General features: G+C 43.0%; 1 protein-coding gene across 1 annotated transcript in view; it reads left to right on the top strand.

Annotated features, from left to right (window-relative positions):
• The first annotated feature begins 202 nt into the window (after nt 1-202).
• The window catches only part of Tapt1 (transmembrane anterior posterior transformation 1), a 54,544-nt gene continuing 36,456 nt past the window's right edge, over nt 203-18,290 (top strand). Inside the window, exons 1-2 of the mRNA XM_076864468.2 lie at nt 203-455; nt 9,125-9,255. Coding sequence (XP_076720583.1) covers nt 257-455; nt 9,125-9,255 — 330 coding nt within the window. The 5' untranslated portion in view covers nt 203-256. The remainder of the gene's footprint in view (nt 456-9,124; nt 9,256-18,290) is intronic.

Raw genomic sequence — 18,290 nt, 5'->3', positions numbered from 1 at the left:
GGAAACCGCCGCTCGCCACGGCGAAAGCAGGAAGAAGATGGCGGCGGCCGTGGCAGCAGCGGCGGCTGCAGCGGCCTCGCACGCGCCGCTGACGCCAATGGCGCGCGCCGGCCGGCGGGCTACGGATGGCGGCGGCGGCGGCGGCGGCCCGGGCTCCGGCGAGGGGCGGGGCGAGTCGGGGAGGGGGCCGGCCGGAGGCGGAGGCCGGGCCGGCGGCTGGAGGGAGGCGGTGGGGACAGTTTGTTGTGCTCGGAACATGGCGGGCGTCGGCGACGCGGCCGCCCCGGGAGAAGGTGGCGGTGGCGGCGCGGACGGCCAGGAGCGGGACGGCCGAGGCGAAGCGGAGCAGCCGGGCGGGAGCGGCAGCCACGGGCCTCCTCCAGCGCCTCAGCACACGGAGACGCTGGGCTTCTACGAGAGCGACCGGAGGCGGGAGAAGCGCCGCGGCCGCGCAGGTGAGCCGGCGGGCGGGCGCGTAGGCCTCGGCGGGGCGAGAGGCGCGGGCGGCGGGGTCTGCGGCCCGCTCCTCCCGGGCGTCGCTGCTCCGGGGCCGCCGGGCCGTGGGCGCGCGGAGCGGCCGCGTCCCAGGCTGCTGGGGCCGCTGACAGCTCTCGGGCGGGCTGCGCGCGGCCGAGGCCCCGCGGCGGCGCCCGGCAGGTGTGCCCCGCGGGAGCGCTGCCCGCCCTCAGTCTGGCCAGCCGGAGGCCGGCGGGCATCGCCGCCCCAGGAGCCCGGAATGGGAAGCGCAGGGCTTTCCTAGTTGTTCACCCAAGGTGACTTTTTTGTTCCGTATTTTAAAGGAACTTGAGCCGTAGAAACCTGTTAACTTGCCCTCCAAATAGATTTTTCACACACGCAGCTAGCAGGGTGGCAATGACCATGAAGTTCAGTAGTTTATTATTTTTCCCAGAACAGAAATATTTAGCACTCCTCAAAATGTTTCACGTGAACTTTTCCTGAACTGAAAACTTGGGCCCCCCCCCCCAAAAAATATATATATATGTATATATTTTGCCACGTGAGAAGATCTGCATCACTTCTGAACCCGATTTTCAATAACCGCATTTAAGCATGTTATCATATTACAATTTCTGTGCGTTTTAGGTTTTTTTTTTTAAATTGCATTTGTATTTATATTGCAGTTGGATAGTAAGCTTAAAAGAAAAGATCTAGAGAGATTTGTTTCATGGAATATAGAGTAATTAGAGTGTTTTAATTCTTACATAATTCCAAGTCTTGAACCGCAAGCTGAAACATGACTCTATTAAATTTCTTCCAATTAAAAATTTGATTCTAGACTGACACAGCTGAATAGAGGCTGGGTTAGCTGTTATTTCTTGCAGTTCACACACATAAGTGTTTAAGTTATAAAGCTGATGCATCATTGATTGTTCTTGGGTGTTGAAATTACAGGAGTACTTAAAAGACCAAGAGGCTGATCAGATGAGATCCTAATTGATTTGCTAATTCTCTGAACTGGACACATTTTTAAATAGGTTCATATCTTTGAGAACTTAAACACAGACTGCGCCTTGTTTGGTCTTTTTTAGTTAACCACTTGAAATTTCTCAACAATTCTTCATTTGGTTTAGTTGTCAGTTAAAAACTTGCTTGCTAGAGTCTATGAATTGGTAGGATATAAATAAAACAAAGCATTAAATCTCTCAGCTCCCTGTTTGCTTAGACTTCACTTTTGAAAGCACTCTGCAAATTGAAATAAATCTGACCAGTTTCACTTTAGTTTCTTTAAAATATTTTGAGTTCAAGAAAGCCAACATTTTAAAAGCTGGTTTGTTGTTTGCATGAAGATAAAATGAAGTTATTAAGAGCCTTTGATGAGCACAGACCTTGGGCTGATAGAATTGCACATAATTCTCCTTCCCTGGCTTTCTGAGATGGAATTGGAAACCTGGGATGGGTCTGGATACCTGGATTTCCATACCCTTCATCCCATACTCCACCCATTCTTCACCAGCATGGTTCCCTGAGCTTGGTGTACTGAAGATGTTTGACTGGGTTTTAACCTATGGTTAGAGTCTTCACTAGAGCTTTAGCTGTTGGGATGGTCCTCCTTGTTTCCCCAATTCCATCATATGAGGAGAGATGACAGTGATCACTCCTTTTTGTTAGGTCACACTAGCCTTAGGGATTAGGAGTTAGGTGAGCATGTTCCCAAGAACATGTCAGCTGGAGGCCCCAGCCACTAGTGTTGTAGTGGGCCTTGGCATGATCTCCTTCCTCTGTCCCCTGGCGTCTGCTCCTGTTGCAGCTCATGTCTGCATGTAACTCTGATGCTGCATTAGTGAAAGATTCCCCTAGATTAGAATTCAGTTAGCCGTTCTTCCTTGTTCGCCCTGCTCCGCCAGCACAGCCCCTTCTCTGCTCTGTAATCTTCCCTTCCTTTCCAGAATTTAGAACACTGTTTTCCTGGCCAGAGGGCCTTTGAGTGGCACCACCTAGTGTTGGACATAAAGTGTTTCTCCCTGAGTCAAAGGAATCTTCCTAGGTTGGCAGTCACACTGAAGGTGTTACCACTAGTCTATTCTTCCTAGTAAGTCCTCCATGAGTGTGCTGTTGCCCCTCTGCAAGTTGGGTCAGCCTTCGTTTTTCCTTTTCGAAAGTCATATCTTAGTGTCTTGTTGGCCTAAACATCACTTAGTTCCAAACTCCCCTTTATCATTTCTTCTAGGGAATTTGGGGCTTTGATTATAAGACATTTGTTCATCAGTCCTTACAGCCTAGGATTCCCCAAGCGAATGTATGATTTACGTGCTTATCCATACTCTCCAGCTGAGTAAAATAAATCAAAATGTAGAATTTAAGCTTCATTTTTTTGTTTTTGGTTTTGTTCCTGATTGTCTTGATTTATATGTTTAGAAAAATAAATATACACATTTATGTGTATACCAACTGCATTTATCTACATAAGGTGTGGTTTTCTTATTGTTTCTTTTCAAACTCTTCTCTCACTTAGTTCTCAAAACTTCCGTTTTGACTGTGATACCACTTGGCAGTAGGTTAAAGCTTGTCTGTGATGCTAGTACTTACACCTTACAATAGGATATACACATTTATGTGTATACCAACTGCATTTATCTACATAAGGTGTGGTTTTCTTATTGTTTCTTTTCAAACTCTTCTCTCACTTAGTTCTCAAAACTTCCGTTTTGACTGTGATACCACTTGGCAGTAGGTTAAAGCTTGTCTGTGATGCTAGTACTTACACCTTACAATAGGATACCCACTGAGCTTTCCTAAAAGTGATCACACCTTGAACTCTGGGGATGATGGTCATCCAGAACTGCATTCTCACTTCTTTGGTTTTCTTTTTTTCCTATTCTTAAATATGCTGTATTTTTCCATTTTGCTCTTTAACATAAAAACAGATAATGAGTACTACATATCATCATGGATTTGTCCTTGTCCTCCCTTTGATTCATCCACAGAAGTTCTGGGAGGGAGAAGGGTAGCCATATTCACCTTTGGGTATTGGCATCCAACAAGTCACCTTGGGACTGAGAGTTAGGCAATCTGTGTTCTTGGCTTGGTTCAGTCATTGAATTGCTTTGTAGCCAGTGCTTGCTTAGATGGCTTGCCTAATCCATTTGGCTCTGTTTCATAGTGTCACTACTAAATAGTACCTACATTATCTAAGTTGGCGTAGTCACCGTGGAGACCTAACAGAAGGTTCAGTGTAAGATAAGTGTGACACCTGCCAGTGAGGCTGAAGCAGTAGCCTCCTTAGGCAACTGTTGTGTTCGTAGGGATCAGTCTGCCTTGTAAACAAAAAGGCTGAATTGGGTTTGGGTGAACAGTGAGTGCTGTTTCTAATGAGAACAGTACCAGGGGGCCCGTGCTATTTCTTTTTCCATGGTGACTATTGTTTCTGCAGCTCAGACCTGTTTTCTGTCCTTGGTTCTCTTCTTTGCTTTACCCATCATTGGACCTCTTGCTTTATCTCTGTAAGAGGTTGGGCAGAGGCAGGAGGAAAGATTGAAACTCAGAAAAGCCAATGGACCTCCTTATTAGGAATCCTCACAGAAGATTTCCAGTGGAAAAAAGGTTTTAACTGTTGGTATTCCTCATGTCTTGTTACTTGTGTAATTGAAAAATGTAAGTTCTTCCTGTTGAAATATGTTTTCATTTAACCAGTCTTTACCCTCCATTGAATATTTATATGATCATCCCTGTGGTCCCAACTCATCCTAATGGATGACCAAAGGCCACTAACTCTGAAATTGTGACTTAAAGGCAGATAATTTCTTACTTACAAAGGAAAATTAAAATAATTAGAAAATGGCTGAGAAATTACTACAACCCTGCTACAGATAAGTAAAATTAGCTCCTTTTCTCTGACAACCTATTGTTCTGCTTTTAAACTTCTCACTTGATTTACTAATTAGTATGTGTAAGCCAAACAGACAGTGAAAAGTTATTCTCTTTTGTCTCTGATCAGTTCATTATCTTTTTTAAATTTTTTAACTTTAACTTAGTTTATCCTTCAAAATTCAGTCCTAGTAGCTCATTTGTGGTTGAATGTGGCAAATATGTTTTAAACCATTAACAATCATATTATTGGTATACCATTCCCATTTTTTTAATCCTTTACTTTGTAATCTGTGTCCTTGGAAAAGTTATTTTTTAATTTTGTACCTGTTTTCCATCTCTAAATTCATGAATATTCTTCCTGTTCTTTACTTTCTGAAATAAGACTATAAACGTGTTTTTTTTTTGAGGAGCATAGTAACTTGAGTATAATATGAAAAATCTTTCCTTTGCTTATATTTGAATTCAGAGGACAGAATTGATATTGTATTAATTCCCCAAAGTCTGAGTTTTAGTTTGCCTTTCATAGGGTGTGCCTCTGCATTTATGTAATAAATTTACATTTACTATTTAATGTAACCATAATAGAGTCTATAAAATATTTCAGCTAAAAAAACTGGATATTTGCTTAACAGTTAACTAGTATTACTTTCCAACTTACTTTTTCACTGTGCAATGCTATTTTAAGAATGATATATTTAGACATATTACTGAATATATAAATATATTTATGATTACTCATTGCTTTTAATATTTATTTTATCTAGGTTGCTATTTCTAAGCTGTCTTGGAAAATAATTAAGCATAATAATTCTTTTAAGGGTGAGGAAGAAGAAATTTACACTATATTTGTTTTCAGTTTAACTGAATTATAGAGGAGTTCTATGGGGAAAGCTGAGAATTGATTAAAAATGTGCTGGAGGAATTGATTGGCATTTATGATTGATATTACTTTTCTTATGTTAAATATTCACAATTGACAAGCCTTAGCTCTAATGTAGAAGCACTTACGTTATAATTAAATACTAAAATCCCCCCCGCCTTTTTTTTGGTACCAGGGATTGAACTTACAGGCCCTCAACCACTGAGCCGCATTCCTAGCCCTGTTTTATATTTTATTTAGAGACAGGGTCTCACTGAATTTCTGAAGGTCTCGCTGTTGCTGAGACTGGCTTTGACCTCAGGATCCTCCTGCCTCAGCCTCACCACTGCGCCCAGCTATCCCTATTTTTAATAGAGTTTTTTGAATGTTGTTTTTTCTTCATAAGATCTGGATAAATGAACAATTTTTTTTGACAGTAAAAAGTTCAGAAAATAAATATTTGGATTCTTTTATTTTGGAAAAGAATGCTCTTAAAATGGAAAGTAGATGTATGGCGTAACAAATGAGAACGACTCCTTTACTAAGAAAGAATGAAATGCCACCAGGCACAGGAAAAGTTGAGGTGTACTCCTCTGGCAGAGTTCTTGAAGGGTGGTACCCACAGGCGAAGAATAATAGCTCTCCTTAATAATGATCAGGAAGTGATACCCCAAATCACAGGGCAGATATTTGAGACAGGCGTGCAGAATGCTAGAGAACAATGTTTAACAAAGCAAAACAAAGTGGCAGGTGTGCCAACGGTGGTAACATACTGCAGAATACAGCCTCTGCAAGGGTGAGGGAGAGCAGAGGGATGGGTCAGCCTGATAACTGGGTGCCAGGCAGTGCCGTCCTCTTCCTTCCACAGGAATCAAAACCCAGTCGGGACTAGGTTATGTTCTCTCAATTTTTGCTGGATAGATGGATGATGATTAGGATGTAGGGGAGACAGCATGGTCCAGATCTAGGTTCTGGTCCAGTTTTGCCCTTAACTTTTCAGTGACTTTGACCAAGTTTCTCAACTTTCTCTGTTTCTTCATTTGTAAAATGTGAATGCCGTTAATTGCTCCCTGTAGCCCCCTTAATCGTTGTGAAAATTACTTGAAGTACTGGATGCAAGGCCTTTGTAAGTTGTTCTGTGCCTCCACGTGAAGTGTCTGGATCCTTTAAACAGGGCCTCTTCTCCAAGAGTTGGTGAGAGGAGATAAGGGAAAGCTCTTGAGACATTTGATACCTGGAGGCTTGGGGTTGTTTTGTTTTGTTTATTTCTTAGAGTTATGTTATCCTATCTTCTAGAACTGTTCTCCATCCCATCAGCCGAGCATTTATTGTGCTCAGAGATAACCCCTTCTGTCAGAGCTCGCTCAAGGCTGGACATTAGGAATATAGCGGTACATGTTATTGCTCTCAAGAAATTCATGGTCTTGTAAGGCAGCTGAATGGTTAGCAGTGCGGTGTCACAGAAGTCAGCCCAGGTGCTGTGGCAGCACAGGGAAAGGGGGTGTCTAGTTTTCCAGAAAGAACACAGGCTCCTATTCACAGCACCTGACAGTGACAGGCAGCATAAAATAGTGACGAAGGGCACGTGCTTAGGGATAGACTTTGTAGAGACTTCTTTAGCTTCTCTCTGCCTTGGTTTCTTCATCTGCAAAATGGGCTTAACTCTAGAACCTGTTTCATAGTTATGGGGGGGTCAAACTATGTTTTTATCATTTGATGTTTTAACATTCTCTGTTGTGGTGCAAAATTAGTTTTAATAAAAATTCTTATTTCTGGAGATGAACTCCAACTATTGTTAGGTATTTATAATGTAGTTAAAACACTTTTGTTTCTTACAGAAACTGTTTATTGTTCAACCATAGAAACAGGACTGCAGAAATAGCATCAGTAAACATTAGATAACGGCCAAGCCAGAAGTAGTGAACACTGTGGAACTTGTAAAATGAACAGTAAGTGGTTCAAGACATTGTGGCAGGCTTTGCGGTTTTCATATGCATCCATACAGATATGGTCAGTCCCTCAGTGATCTCTGTGGAAGGCAGGCAGGAAGCAGGTGTCACAGAGCTGCCTGAACATAAGTTTTCTCTTCTGTAAAATTGAGGGGGCCGGTCTGGAGCTCCTTCTTCTCGTTGCTGACTCCATGCTTTTCTTGTGGGTCATAACAGAATGGATTATGGTAAAAGCTGGCCTCTGCATGCACCAAGGGAGACACCATTGTGGAAGATCATTTTCCAAATAAACTAGGTAGCTATCTAAGCCTTTTTACTTAATTTGCTTTTTTAAATTTAAAATTATTGTGTGAGTGCCCGTACCTCTGTCTCAGACCCTGAGGCTGCCCAGCTTCTGTCCTTGTACTTATGTGTGTCTGTATGCAGCACCTAGAGCCCTCCTGGCTGTGACTGCACCATGGCACCTCTTCTGTCAGGAGCTGTGGTTCAGGTACCTGCTGGTACCATCACTGTGACCCACAAACAGAGTAGAGGCTGGGTATCTTCCAGGGCTGGCTGACTGGGCACCAGAAGCTCCTCCCCAGTCTCAGAACAGTTGTCCCAGTCGGGGGTCTCTTCTAAGAATCTGGTGTTCTCTTCTTTTGCCATTGGATTTCCAATTCTCTTTTTTAAAAAAACTGATAACATTGTTATTTATGAAGCAGTTCTAATGGTTGGACATTTTGATTAATTCTACTTTTTGTGTTCATAAGATCATCTTTAAATATGGTGCCACTAACTCTTCAAACAGATTACGAATGTAGGGTTTAAAGGGTGTGTGTGTGTATACTTACAGAGGACATAAAACAAGCCACTTAACACGATGCTGGTAGAAGTAGGGATCTCTTCCAGTTCCAGAGGAGTGAGCTGTTTCAGACCCCCTGTTCAGGCACAGCTCAGTCCTCTTCTAAGGGTGTTTTTGACTATCAACGCTTTCCCCGTGCGTGCAGCCTAGCTTTTGGTACTCAGTGCAAGATGCAGCTCCTAAGCAAATACACATAAATGAAACCAACCTTCCTCTGTCATTTTGGGAGGAAACTTCATTACTCCATTTAGTAGCAAGAGAGCACAAGAACAGCCAGAGAGCAGTTTGAAACATTTTGGTATCCTGAGTTCTGGAAAGGAGTTTGGTCTCCTGCAGAGTAGGAGTGGGAAGAAGTGCTGCTGAGGTGGTGGGCTGTCGGGGAAGGGTAACTCTGGGTAGAGTCAGGGCCAGGCATACCCCTAGGACCCCCATATTGAGCCTCCAGTTGTAGTTGGGGGAGAGACTTCAACCTGTTTTGGCCTTGCTTTCCTCATCTGAGATTAGGGGCTGTTGGCTGGATTTGCTTCTGAGGAACAGAAAGCTGGGTAGATAGGAAGACTCTGGGAGAGGGAGGTGTCCCCGGTCTGAATGCCAGTGGCTTGGTTCAGCTGCTGTGACCATCCTGTTGTAAGCCCTCACACAGGAAATGCCATGGTTGGCTGCTTGTGCAGGATCTCTGAGGCGGATCTGCGACTGCGACGGCGTGTGCAGTGTTCTGGGGTTCACACCATGTGCCTCTTGGTCTCTGGCAGTGCCTGCCAGGAAGCCTGGTTCCCGTGGACTCTCTACATGTTCACCTGATAGACTCTTGGTAGCTGCTCTTTTCCTCTGCCATCTGTCCATCAGTCCAGGTCCTGTATCCCCCTTAAGACCCAGGACCAGGCTCTTGAAACTCTTTTCAGAGTCTCCTGGCTCTCAGGAAGCAGTCCTTTCCATGGGCTATGGCGTTTCCAGTTCACACCACACACAGCATTCTCAACACTAGTTGCTGCTCACTGTGTGTAGATGGTTCTAGGAACAGAATTATAAATTGGTTCTCTTTTTGTTTTATGTATGTATTACTGTGGCCCCAGCTAGCCTGTATGTTCCTTGATAAACACTGTTCTTTTTGTTTTGTGTCATTGTTTTTTTTTTTTTCTGTAGAGCTTTCATTGTTGAGGTTCCTCAGTGCTGAACTAACAAGAGGGTACTTCCTCGAACATAACGAGGCCAAGTATACAGAAAGAAGAGAAAGAGTGTACACTTGTATGCGAATACCAAGAGAATTGGAAAAGGTACATTTTTATTTTTCATTTCCAGACATCATTTTGAAACTTATGTCAAAGTATTAATTATGAAAAAAATGTGAAGATCTTCAGTTGAGTTTCTAAAATATTGGAAATGACATGATAAGTAATTAAGTATATTGGGGAAGTAGGAATTCCCTTATAGGAGGAGACATTAAAAAGTTAAATTGTTATGTTACAACCAGTGATAGTATAATAATTTTGTCAAAATCTTAACTTTGCTACGTACTAAACTATCATAAGTAGTTTATCCAAATAACTTTCTCCACTTCTATACTCTTATAATGTCTTCATTTTTTTTTCACTAGAAGCAGTATTTTTTCCACTCAACATGATGAATCACTTAATTTCAGCCTTTTTAAGGTTTCACTCCCTTAGAAGCCCCCATATGTAAGATATAAGTGACAGATGATTTGCTTTTCGATCATAAAAAGTGTCATGGTGAGGGTGAGCTTAGTAACAGCATCGGAAACTTCCCACACCTTATCCCTAGCCTGTCTCAGCCCCTCAGGGCTCATAAGAGAGGACACTAGAGCTCTCTTTTTTTTCTAGGTGCTGCTAGAATTGCTGAGTCTGAATAATTAATTGCATGTTTTCTTGCTAGAAGAAAGGAGTAAGAAATAATCCAGCTTAGCTATAGTGAAACCTGTTTTCATACTTTTACAGTAACATAAAGCTTGTAATGATTTAGTTGTTTTTTTTGGAATCATGTTTTCTGTGAACAGTGGCTATCTGGAGCTTTGTTGGTCTGCTCTGTCAGTGCAGGCTAATACTGAGGTATGGGGAAGGTAGGCAGTGGGAAGCAGGACCCACTTGGTGTGGCCGATGTTCTTTTCTCTCTGACAGTTCATCAGTGTGGTAGAGGGTGACTAAGGGTAGAGTGAGTTTCAGAAGCATCTCTTTACATGGGCTCCTGCTGGAGTGCCACTTGCTGCAGTTTTAGGGAGTTCTCTATTATGGCGGGATTTAGTGAAGTGAGCAAGGGAGGGTTGGCAAGAGCACAGATGTCACAGTGGTATGATGGCCTTTGAGAGCCTCGGGCACTATACTAGTTCCTGCTGCTTTTCTAGGGAGGCAGAGGGTCTGGTAGAGGCCTACTTGAATCCAATGGACTGAAGGGTGAGCCAGGAGATGGGGGGTCACACGAGACTCTGCCACATCCTTCCAGCTGCATTTTATGTACTGGGTTTGTCTAAGATTTTGTCTGGGGGTGGAAGTGAGGGGAGAGCAAAGTTTCTTCTGCTTGTAAGAAAATTAAAGGTGAAATCAGTTCTTACATACTTTGAAGTGAGAGATAAGCCATGAGGTGGAAGTGTGAGGGCATAGCAGAGGTAGGGGCAGGGACAGTCTGCCCAGGCCTGTGTTCATGCAGGACAAGGCCAGCACACTCAGCCTGTACCTGGCCGGACTTTTTAAAAATTATTTTTAGTTATATACATCACCAGGATACACCCTGACATAATCTCAAAAGCATGGAACATAGCCCGCTCCAATTCCGTTTCCAGCACTTCCCCCCTTCCTCACTCCCCTCCCTGCACTCCACCAATCTCTCTAAAATCCATTTACAGTTTTGGGGGGAAGTTGTTGTTTGTTTTGTTTTTAATGAGTGTCCTGTGTATACACCTAATGCTGGGACCCATCATACCACATCCATGCATACACATAAGAAAGTTTGGCTAGAATCATTTCACTGTTCTTCCTGTTTCCTATCCCTTCTTCCCCCCTCCTCCATCCCCTTCATCCTCTACTGTTCTTTCCTATATTGTGATAAAATTCCCTCTCCCTTTTTTAAAAATTTCTCTTTCTTCTTTTTTTAATCTCCCTTCTCCCACTACCACTTTATTTTGGATTATCTTCCACATATCAGAGAAACATTTGTCCTTTGATATTTGGGGACTGGCTTATTTAGCTTAGCATAATAGTCTCCAGTTCCATCCATTTACCAGCAAATACCATAATGTCATTATTCTTTATGGCCGAGTAATATGCCATTGTGTATATGTACCACATTTTCTTTATCCATTCATTGGTCTCCTTAACTTCTAAGGCCAAGTGAAATTTAGAACAAAGCAGAGTTAGGCTGCTGTTTATTCTAGGCTAAAATGTCTTGCATAATAGCATGAATTTACTCTGGTATCTCTAAGACTTTTATTTTATATAAGCAAGCTCTCATTTAATATTCTTATTATAAATATTAATTTTAACTCTATTGGTCTCCTTTTAGTTTACATTGTCTATTCTAATATATAATATCGTATCTATCATTTTTTGGAAAATGCTATGATATTTTCAGGAAGAGAAACTTGAAAATTTGAGAGCTTTGTTTTTTATAAAGGTTGTAAATACCACAAAACATCTAATTAATGTTTGTTCTTTAAGGTCAAGAGAAAGATCAACTCAGTATCTCCTACCAAACCTGTTTATTAGTGTAAAAGAAAAGAATTCCGAAAATTTTTGTGTGCTTTCATCTCTCGACTAACAACTCATCTTTGACATCTAGTAAAGGCAACTAGTTTGAAGTAGTATTTCCAACTTTTCATATATTTTTGTTTTCGTGCTTGAACTTCTTATTTGAGGGGGGCACTTCTCCCTCCGCATCCCTCTTCCCAGTTCTCACACACATTTTTAGCATCTTATCCCAGATCTGCTGCTAATACCTCTTGGTTCACTTGGTGAACTTTATTTTCTATCTTTATATCCAAGGAGATCGAATGACCCTTCCCCACACTGTTAATGGAGAACTGGGAGGAGAAGTGATTAAGAGAATGTCCTCTAAGCCAGGTTGTCTGGCTTCGGATCTAGGCTTGTAGTTGATTAGCTGTGAGTCCTTGAGCAGCTCACAAAACCTTCTGAGCCTGGGGATCTCAGTAGGTGTCTTCTCCATGGTGGGCCTTATAGGAGGTTGAAGTCCGCAGCAGTCCTTCCCTTGTGCACATTGAGGGCTGTCGGCACATGGAAGTTATTCCCAGGAAGAGAATCTCAAGTGGGAGAACTCAGTGCCGTTTTTTATGAGGGTCAGAGAGGTCAACATCCAGGGAAAATGATCCCAGAGTCTTTCAAAATATTGAACTTAATCAGAGTATCACATGGAGCTGCCTTCTTGTTAGTCAGATGGAGGTACCCTTTAAGAAAACGTAGGAATGTCTGTTGTTTTACCTCTATTTCAGCATAGAAGTCCTGGAGCTCACTGTGAAACAAGTAGAGCCTGCTTACTGACACCCATGTTGATGGCAGTGGTTTCTTAGGCACCTGCTTGGTTTCTAATTTCATGAAAACTTGTTGGAATATCATTCCTGTAAATTCTTCTCATGACGCATCCATTGTTTGTAACCTACCCTTGCTAGATGTCCCCCTGCATGGCTGCTTAGAAGCAGAAGAAAATCAGTGCAGATGTCACAGAATTTCAGCAGCCATGGCTGAATTTCTCCTTGGCACCAAGGTGTGTCACCTCCTGCTGTGACAGTGGTGGCAGCAGCTTCCAGGCTCCTGCTGCAGTTGTCTTAGCTCTCTTAACAGTGCCCCAGCCCCCTCCAGAAACTCCAATGAGAGGGAGGAGCAGCCAGGGTGAAGCCCTCTGCAGCATGGGGAAGCCCTGCTTGCTCTTGAGCATGTTGGACAAGCCAGCGAAGAAAAATTCCAGGGTCCCTTTCACTGAGGTTATTAAAGACCATGTGGGAACTTGGCACTGTGGGGCTGTGTTTGTTAGTAACTTATTTCTGTCATGTTAGCTTTGGAAACAATCTTGAACCTCTGTCTTTCTTTGCTTTGTGCTCTGCCAGACCACTATGATTCCTTACTCCAACTGATACTTCCCTTCTTACCTGTCCATCTGCTTACTCTCACCTTCTGTGATGCCACTGATCACTGCCCAAGAATGGAGGTGTGTGAATCTGGGAAATGTGTGATCACTACCTGCAGCGGCTTCCTTTTACTCTGCAGTTCTGAGGACCCTTTTTATTGATTCAGCCTGCTATGGGGCATGAAGGCTCCCCCATTACCCCAGCCCTCCCCAGGAGCTTCATTACCCTGTATGTCCACTGTAATAAATAGCTCAGCCTGGTGGGTTGTCACAGAGGAGTAAGTCTTCAACATGGATTGGAGATAAAGAGAAGTAGGAAAATTCTATATGCACGTTCTTTCTAAATTAAAAAAAAAAAAATTTATTTTCCTCTTAGGAAATCTATCTTGTTAAATGTGTGCAGATGCAGATTGTGATTAGTAGGAAGTCCTTTATCAAGACTGCTTAGTTTCCCTTAGTTACAGAGGTTTATGTAGCCTTGCCTATCATAGAAGAGTCTGGCTGTTAATCCTTTTGTTGGCTGTCTCCTAGAGTGTAGATCTCCCGGAGGCCTGGATATTTTAAATTCAGGTGAATGAAAATGACTCTAGATAGGAATGTCCTTGAATCTGGAAGCAATTGCTTTCAAAGACAGTGGTTTGTAAACTTTCTTGTTGACAGCCCATTCTGCTTGACATTCTCTAATAATGGATCCCTGTCTGTGGGTGTGCTGAAGATTTCTGGAGCATAGGATAAAAGTTTGAGCTCCTTAGCAATTAACAGAAGATCATTTCATCCCTCTTACATAATAATTAACATTCTAGCCTCACAGCCTGTAATATACTGCGCCTTGCATGCTCTTCTCTTTGCCTGGGAATTCTGGTCCTCTTTACTGTGCCTGGCAGAATCTAGTGCCCATCCTGTCTCCTCCGTGGGAGAGCTTTCCTAGCTCTTGCTCCTCATACCCGTTGCGCAGAGCCCCACTCCCCCCACACAACAGACAGACTGCACAGACCCGATCTCTTCAGCTGGTTTCCAGAGCAGCGTGACTGCTTCCTTCACTGGCACTTACTATACAGCTAGTCAGTTCCAGGGGAAGGCCTTTCTTAAAGACCTTTTGTTCCCCAGTATAGGATTGAGCAAGATATGGTCTGGATCCTGTGGCACACTCGAGCTCTGTAAAGAGAGAGCCTAGGGGCAGGAGAGGGGACCTCTTTCTGAGACTCTTCTCCCCTCTCACCACACACAGACCTGTGGTCCTCAGTCAGGGTGGTGGCAATCATGGTGGGAGAGTTGGCGTTGAAAATTTCCAGAAGATGATCTATGCGCTCTGAAGAGAGGTTGTGAATTTCAAAACCATTTTGCTTCTTTCATTTTAGACGTAATGTTTTATTTATTTTGAAATTTCAAATGCTATTTAAAGGAGACAGATTTTTCAAAAGGGAAAATAAAGACGTTTTTTAAAAAATCCATTTTCTATGGGGACAGACTGGCATTTTTGTTTATTTCTTTTGAGGGAGGGTTTTTCAAGTGGGTAAGAGCAACAGTAGTTGATTCAAAATAAATGTGATAAAAACAAGATGTAGAAATTTTTACTGGCACACAATGTTTTGATGACCTGTGTATCACTGAAGCACTTCCACTTTGTCGTTTTCTCAACATCGAAGATCAGATGTTAAAAACTTATGTGAAGTCTTTTAAAAATATGTATTGAATGGCAAATCCATTGTGAGTTTGAGTCTGGAAGGCTTGAATGACAGTTGTCAGTAGTAACAGTAGTGCTTCTGTTTTCTGCAGCCTGGCTCCCTGGCCCTGCCGGCGCAGCTCAAGAACTTGGGCAGACTCCTGAGTCTCACTGTAGGCGGTGGGGTGCTGCTTTCTGCCTCTAAGGGCAGAGGTGAATTTTGACTGAGGCCACGTGCACAGGCAGACTGCAGCCCAGCTCCTGAAGTCCTGCCAGACAAGGCCTCCAAGAGACAGAGGCCCATGAACGTTTCTGTCCTTTGATTGTTTTCACTTATAGGAACAGCAAGAATCACCCTCATTCATCAGCAGACAATTATGTTGAAATAATTATTTTTTCATATGCATATATATTTGATAAATCTCTACTCTGTGAGTGGATTTTAAGAGATTTTTAAATCGTGTGCCTGTGATTTGTGACTCAGAGCTTTTAATTCACTTTTGTACAAAGAATATGCCAAAGTGTTCCAGCTCCCTGCCCTCTGCAAAGCTCCCTGGAGCCAGCTTGAGCCATCTCCACTGCTTGTGATAGCTTCTCAGGCAGGGAACTAAATCTCAACCTGCTTCTTTTTGGGGACCCGATTTTCAGACTGGTTTACCACCTTTAGTGGGTCATGAATTTTAAAAAGGGAGAGGAAACATCAATCTGTATTTCTTAGGATAATAGTATTATTTTTGTGAAGCTTTTCTTTTGATATTTTGGGTGCATAGTGAATTGTAATATAAATGCATTTCTGACTGTGTGTTGTTTTTAAAAGTTGAATCCTCTTCTTTGGGCAATAAGTTCCTTTGTAGAACTTTGACCTTCTTAAAGTAGTGAATATGTATTTATTCAGCTTTCAGTCTGCATTGTCAGAGCTGTACAATAAATGGTGAGGGGAGAGGTAAAGGGACAAATCAAAGAATGAGCCAGCCCTAGGAAGGTCTTCACAAAAGATCTTGTGTGGCATTTTGTCTTCCATCCCTGAGATAGGGTCTGTGTCTACCACAGAATGCAAAAAGGTAAAAGCCCAGCTTGCTATTTCTCCTTGGAGTGTTTCGTTATGCTTTGGTTCTTTGCCATATTTTTGGTTTTCTGCTTTTTGTTAGACATGCACTTGCTAATTCACAGATGACATGCTCATTATAAGGCCTTCCCTGTAAAGGTGAAGAACAAGTCAAGTGAGCATGGCCCTCTACCAGGTAGCTGAGGTGAGGCTGTGCAGCTCATCTGAAGAAGTAGGGCCTGGGAGGAGAGTGACCACCACTTAGGGGGCCCAGGGTTTGAAGAGGTGTATTCCAAAATCATTGTAATTGTACTTCTTGCATTTTAGCATCAATGTTGTATTTATTTTGAAGTTTCAAATTGCATTTAAAGGAGAACAGGAGACTTTTGTGCTTCTCAAAAGGGAAGCAAAGGCATATGTGCTCATTTTATTAACTTAAAGTCACACCTTGTATGTTTGAGAGGAATTTTCTTTAGCCATTACTGAAGAATGCCTGAATATTTATGGTTATTTGTCCAAATGAAAAGGAAATAGTAGTTACCTATTTTATCAAGATGCCATACAAATTAGCTGATGGTATGGAAGTGCACATTGTTATTATTAATATGTTCTCAAAGCTTTTAATTCTTATAACAAAGCTAGCTACAAACCTAAATATGTAAAATCACTAGCCCTGTATAAAATTGACTCATTAAATTTCTATTATTTCTTATTTTGTATGACACCAAGCAATGGGCAAGACCAGTTAGCAGAAAGAAAACTGCCTTAGCCTCTATAGCCAATGGAAATAGTAAGAGCTTTTGCTCTGCTCAGACTACTTTAGGGAGGGCCTGGGGCCTGCCTGGGGTCAGGCATCAAGCTTGAGCTGGTTCCTGTCACCCTTGCATGTCCTGGGGCAGGTGTTCCACCTTAGGAGCTCCTGGTGAGTTGTCAGGGGTGACAATAACCTTAGAGGATTAAGCAGTGAGCACCTGCCACCCCCCAGGACACCTGCGGCACCTGACACCTTCCACGCACAACTTGTTGGCTTTCTGGGTCTCTGTGTGCTAAGTGAGAAGCAGGCACAGACACCACCCTGCAGAAAGTGGCTCATGTGACACAGTGCAGCTTCACGTCCTTCACAGATGAATATTTTCAGAATTATATCTTGCTTGCTTTTTTAGGAAAATTTTGCCTAAAATTTTAAAAAGTGCTGTTTTCTGAGAATATGTAACATCAGAACAGCAGGTGCTGGAGTTGCGGCACATTTCTATTTCACCAGACCCTAAAAGGCTGTTGCTCTTCTTCCTGTTGTGTGTTCCTGTATGCATCAGTGACTTCTTCAGGTTGAGCCACTTGTTTCCTCCAACTTCATGTTGTGGTGTGTTGTGCTCAGGGCTCTTGGAGGTTCAGTTTCAGGTCCAGCACAGTGTGGGCACACTTGCCTGTCCAGAGTTTATACAAGTTTTTAATGTGGAAGGGTGGTCCTCTGACTTGTGTCCCTGTGCCGACCATGGATGATTCCAGTTCAGGTTCCTCTAAGACAGCAAAAGGTGACAGTACGTTTTGAATCTTTTTTGTCCCCTTTGTGTGCGTGTCCATGCCTTGTGCCCTCGGAGGCCCGCTCCCCACAGGCCTCGTCGTCTTAGCTGTGGGGCACATGCTCTCGTCTCCTCAGATGTCATTTCAGGGTCTCCTCTTCTGTGGAGTTTTTCTCAGTCTCCCCACGTTGGTTTGCTGTTGGCCACCCTGTGCTCAGCACACATAGTTTGTCCTCATGGCCTTTAGCACTATGCAGACTGCTAGCTGGCTGTCTGTACCTACGGGCTTGCACATTACTAGGCCCACAACAGCAGCTAGTGGGTGTTGGCCCAGCGAGAGCCATGGAGACAGCTACCTGCTCCCTTTTCCATGCACTGTGTTCTGCGCACACACCACAGGGCCTTCTGGGAACGCAGGTTCCAGAAGTTTCTGCTTTGGGTGCTCCACTAGGCAGTCCACCTGAAGATAGGGAAAGGCTTCTCATTGACAGGAGAAAAATAAATAAGAACCACTGCTCAGTCTTGTGCACGTCTCCTTTGTAGGTAAATCAGGGACACAGATGCAAAACAAGGACTCTCCCCTGCGCTGTGGCATGTGACTTGTTGGGTTAACATTGTACTTTCATTGTTGTTCATATGAGTCTGAATTGTTGAAAACAGAAGAAAAACTATTAGGATCTACATATTCAGCTTAAGAAGTTTACACATATTTGCTAATATATTTTTGAGACACTCTTCCCAAAAATTAATAAAACGTATGCCTTTATTAAAGATGTGTGTATTAGTTTGTCAGGACTACCATAACAAAGTACCACAGATTGAGTGACCTAGACAATAGAAAGGTAAGGTCAAGGTGCAGTGGGTTTGGTCCCCTCAGAGGCCCCTCTCATTGGCTGACTGATGGCCACCTCTCCTGCGTCCTCACATCGTCTTCCCTTTGGGCCCATACTAACAAAATTTTAACCTCATGCTACCTCTTTAAAGACTGTCTCCTGG

This window comes from Callospermophilus lateralis, chromosome 8 (genome assembly GCF_048772815.1).
Source record: "Callospermophilus lateralis isolate mCalLat2 chromosome 8, mCalLat2.hap1, whole genome shotgun sequence".
Taxonomy (NCBI): domain Eukaryota; kingdom Metazoa; phylum Chordata; class Mammalia; order Rodentia; family Sciuridae; genus Callospermophilus; species Callospermophilus lateralis.
This window is presented reverse-complemented; position numbering and strand designations above follow the sequence as displayed.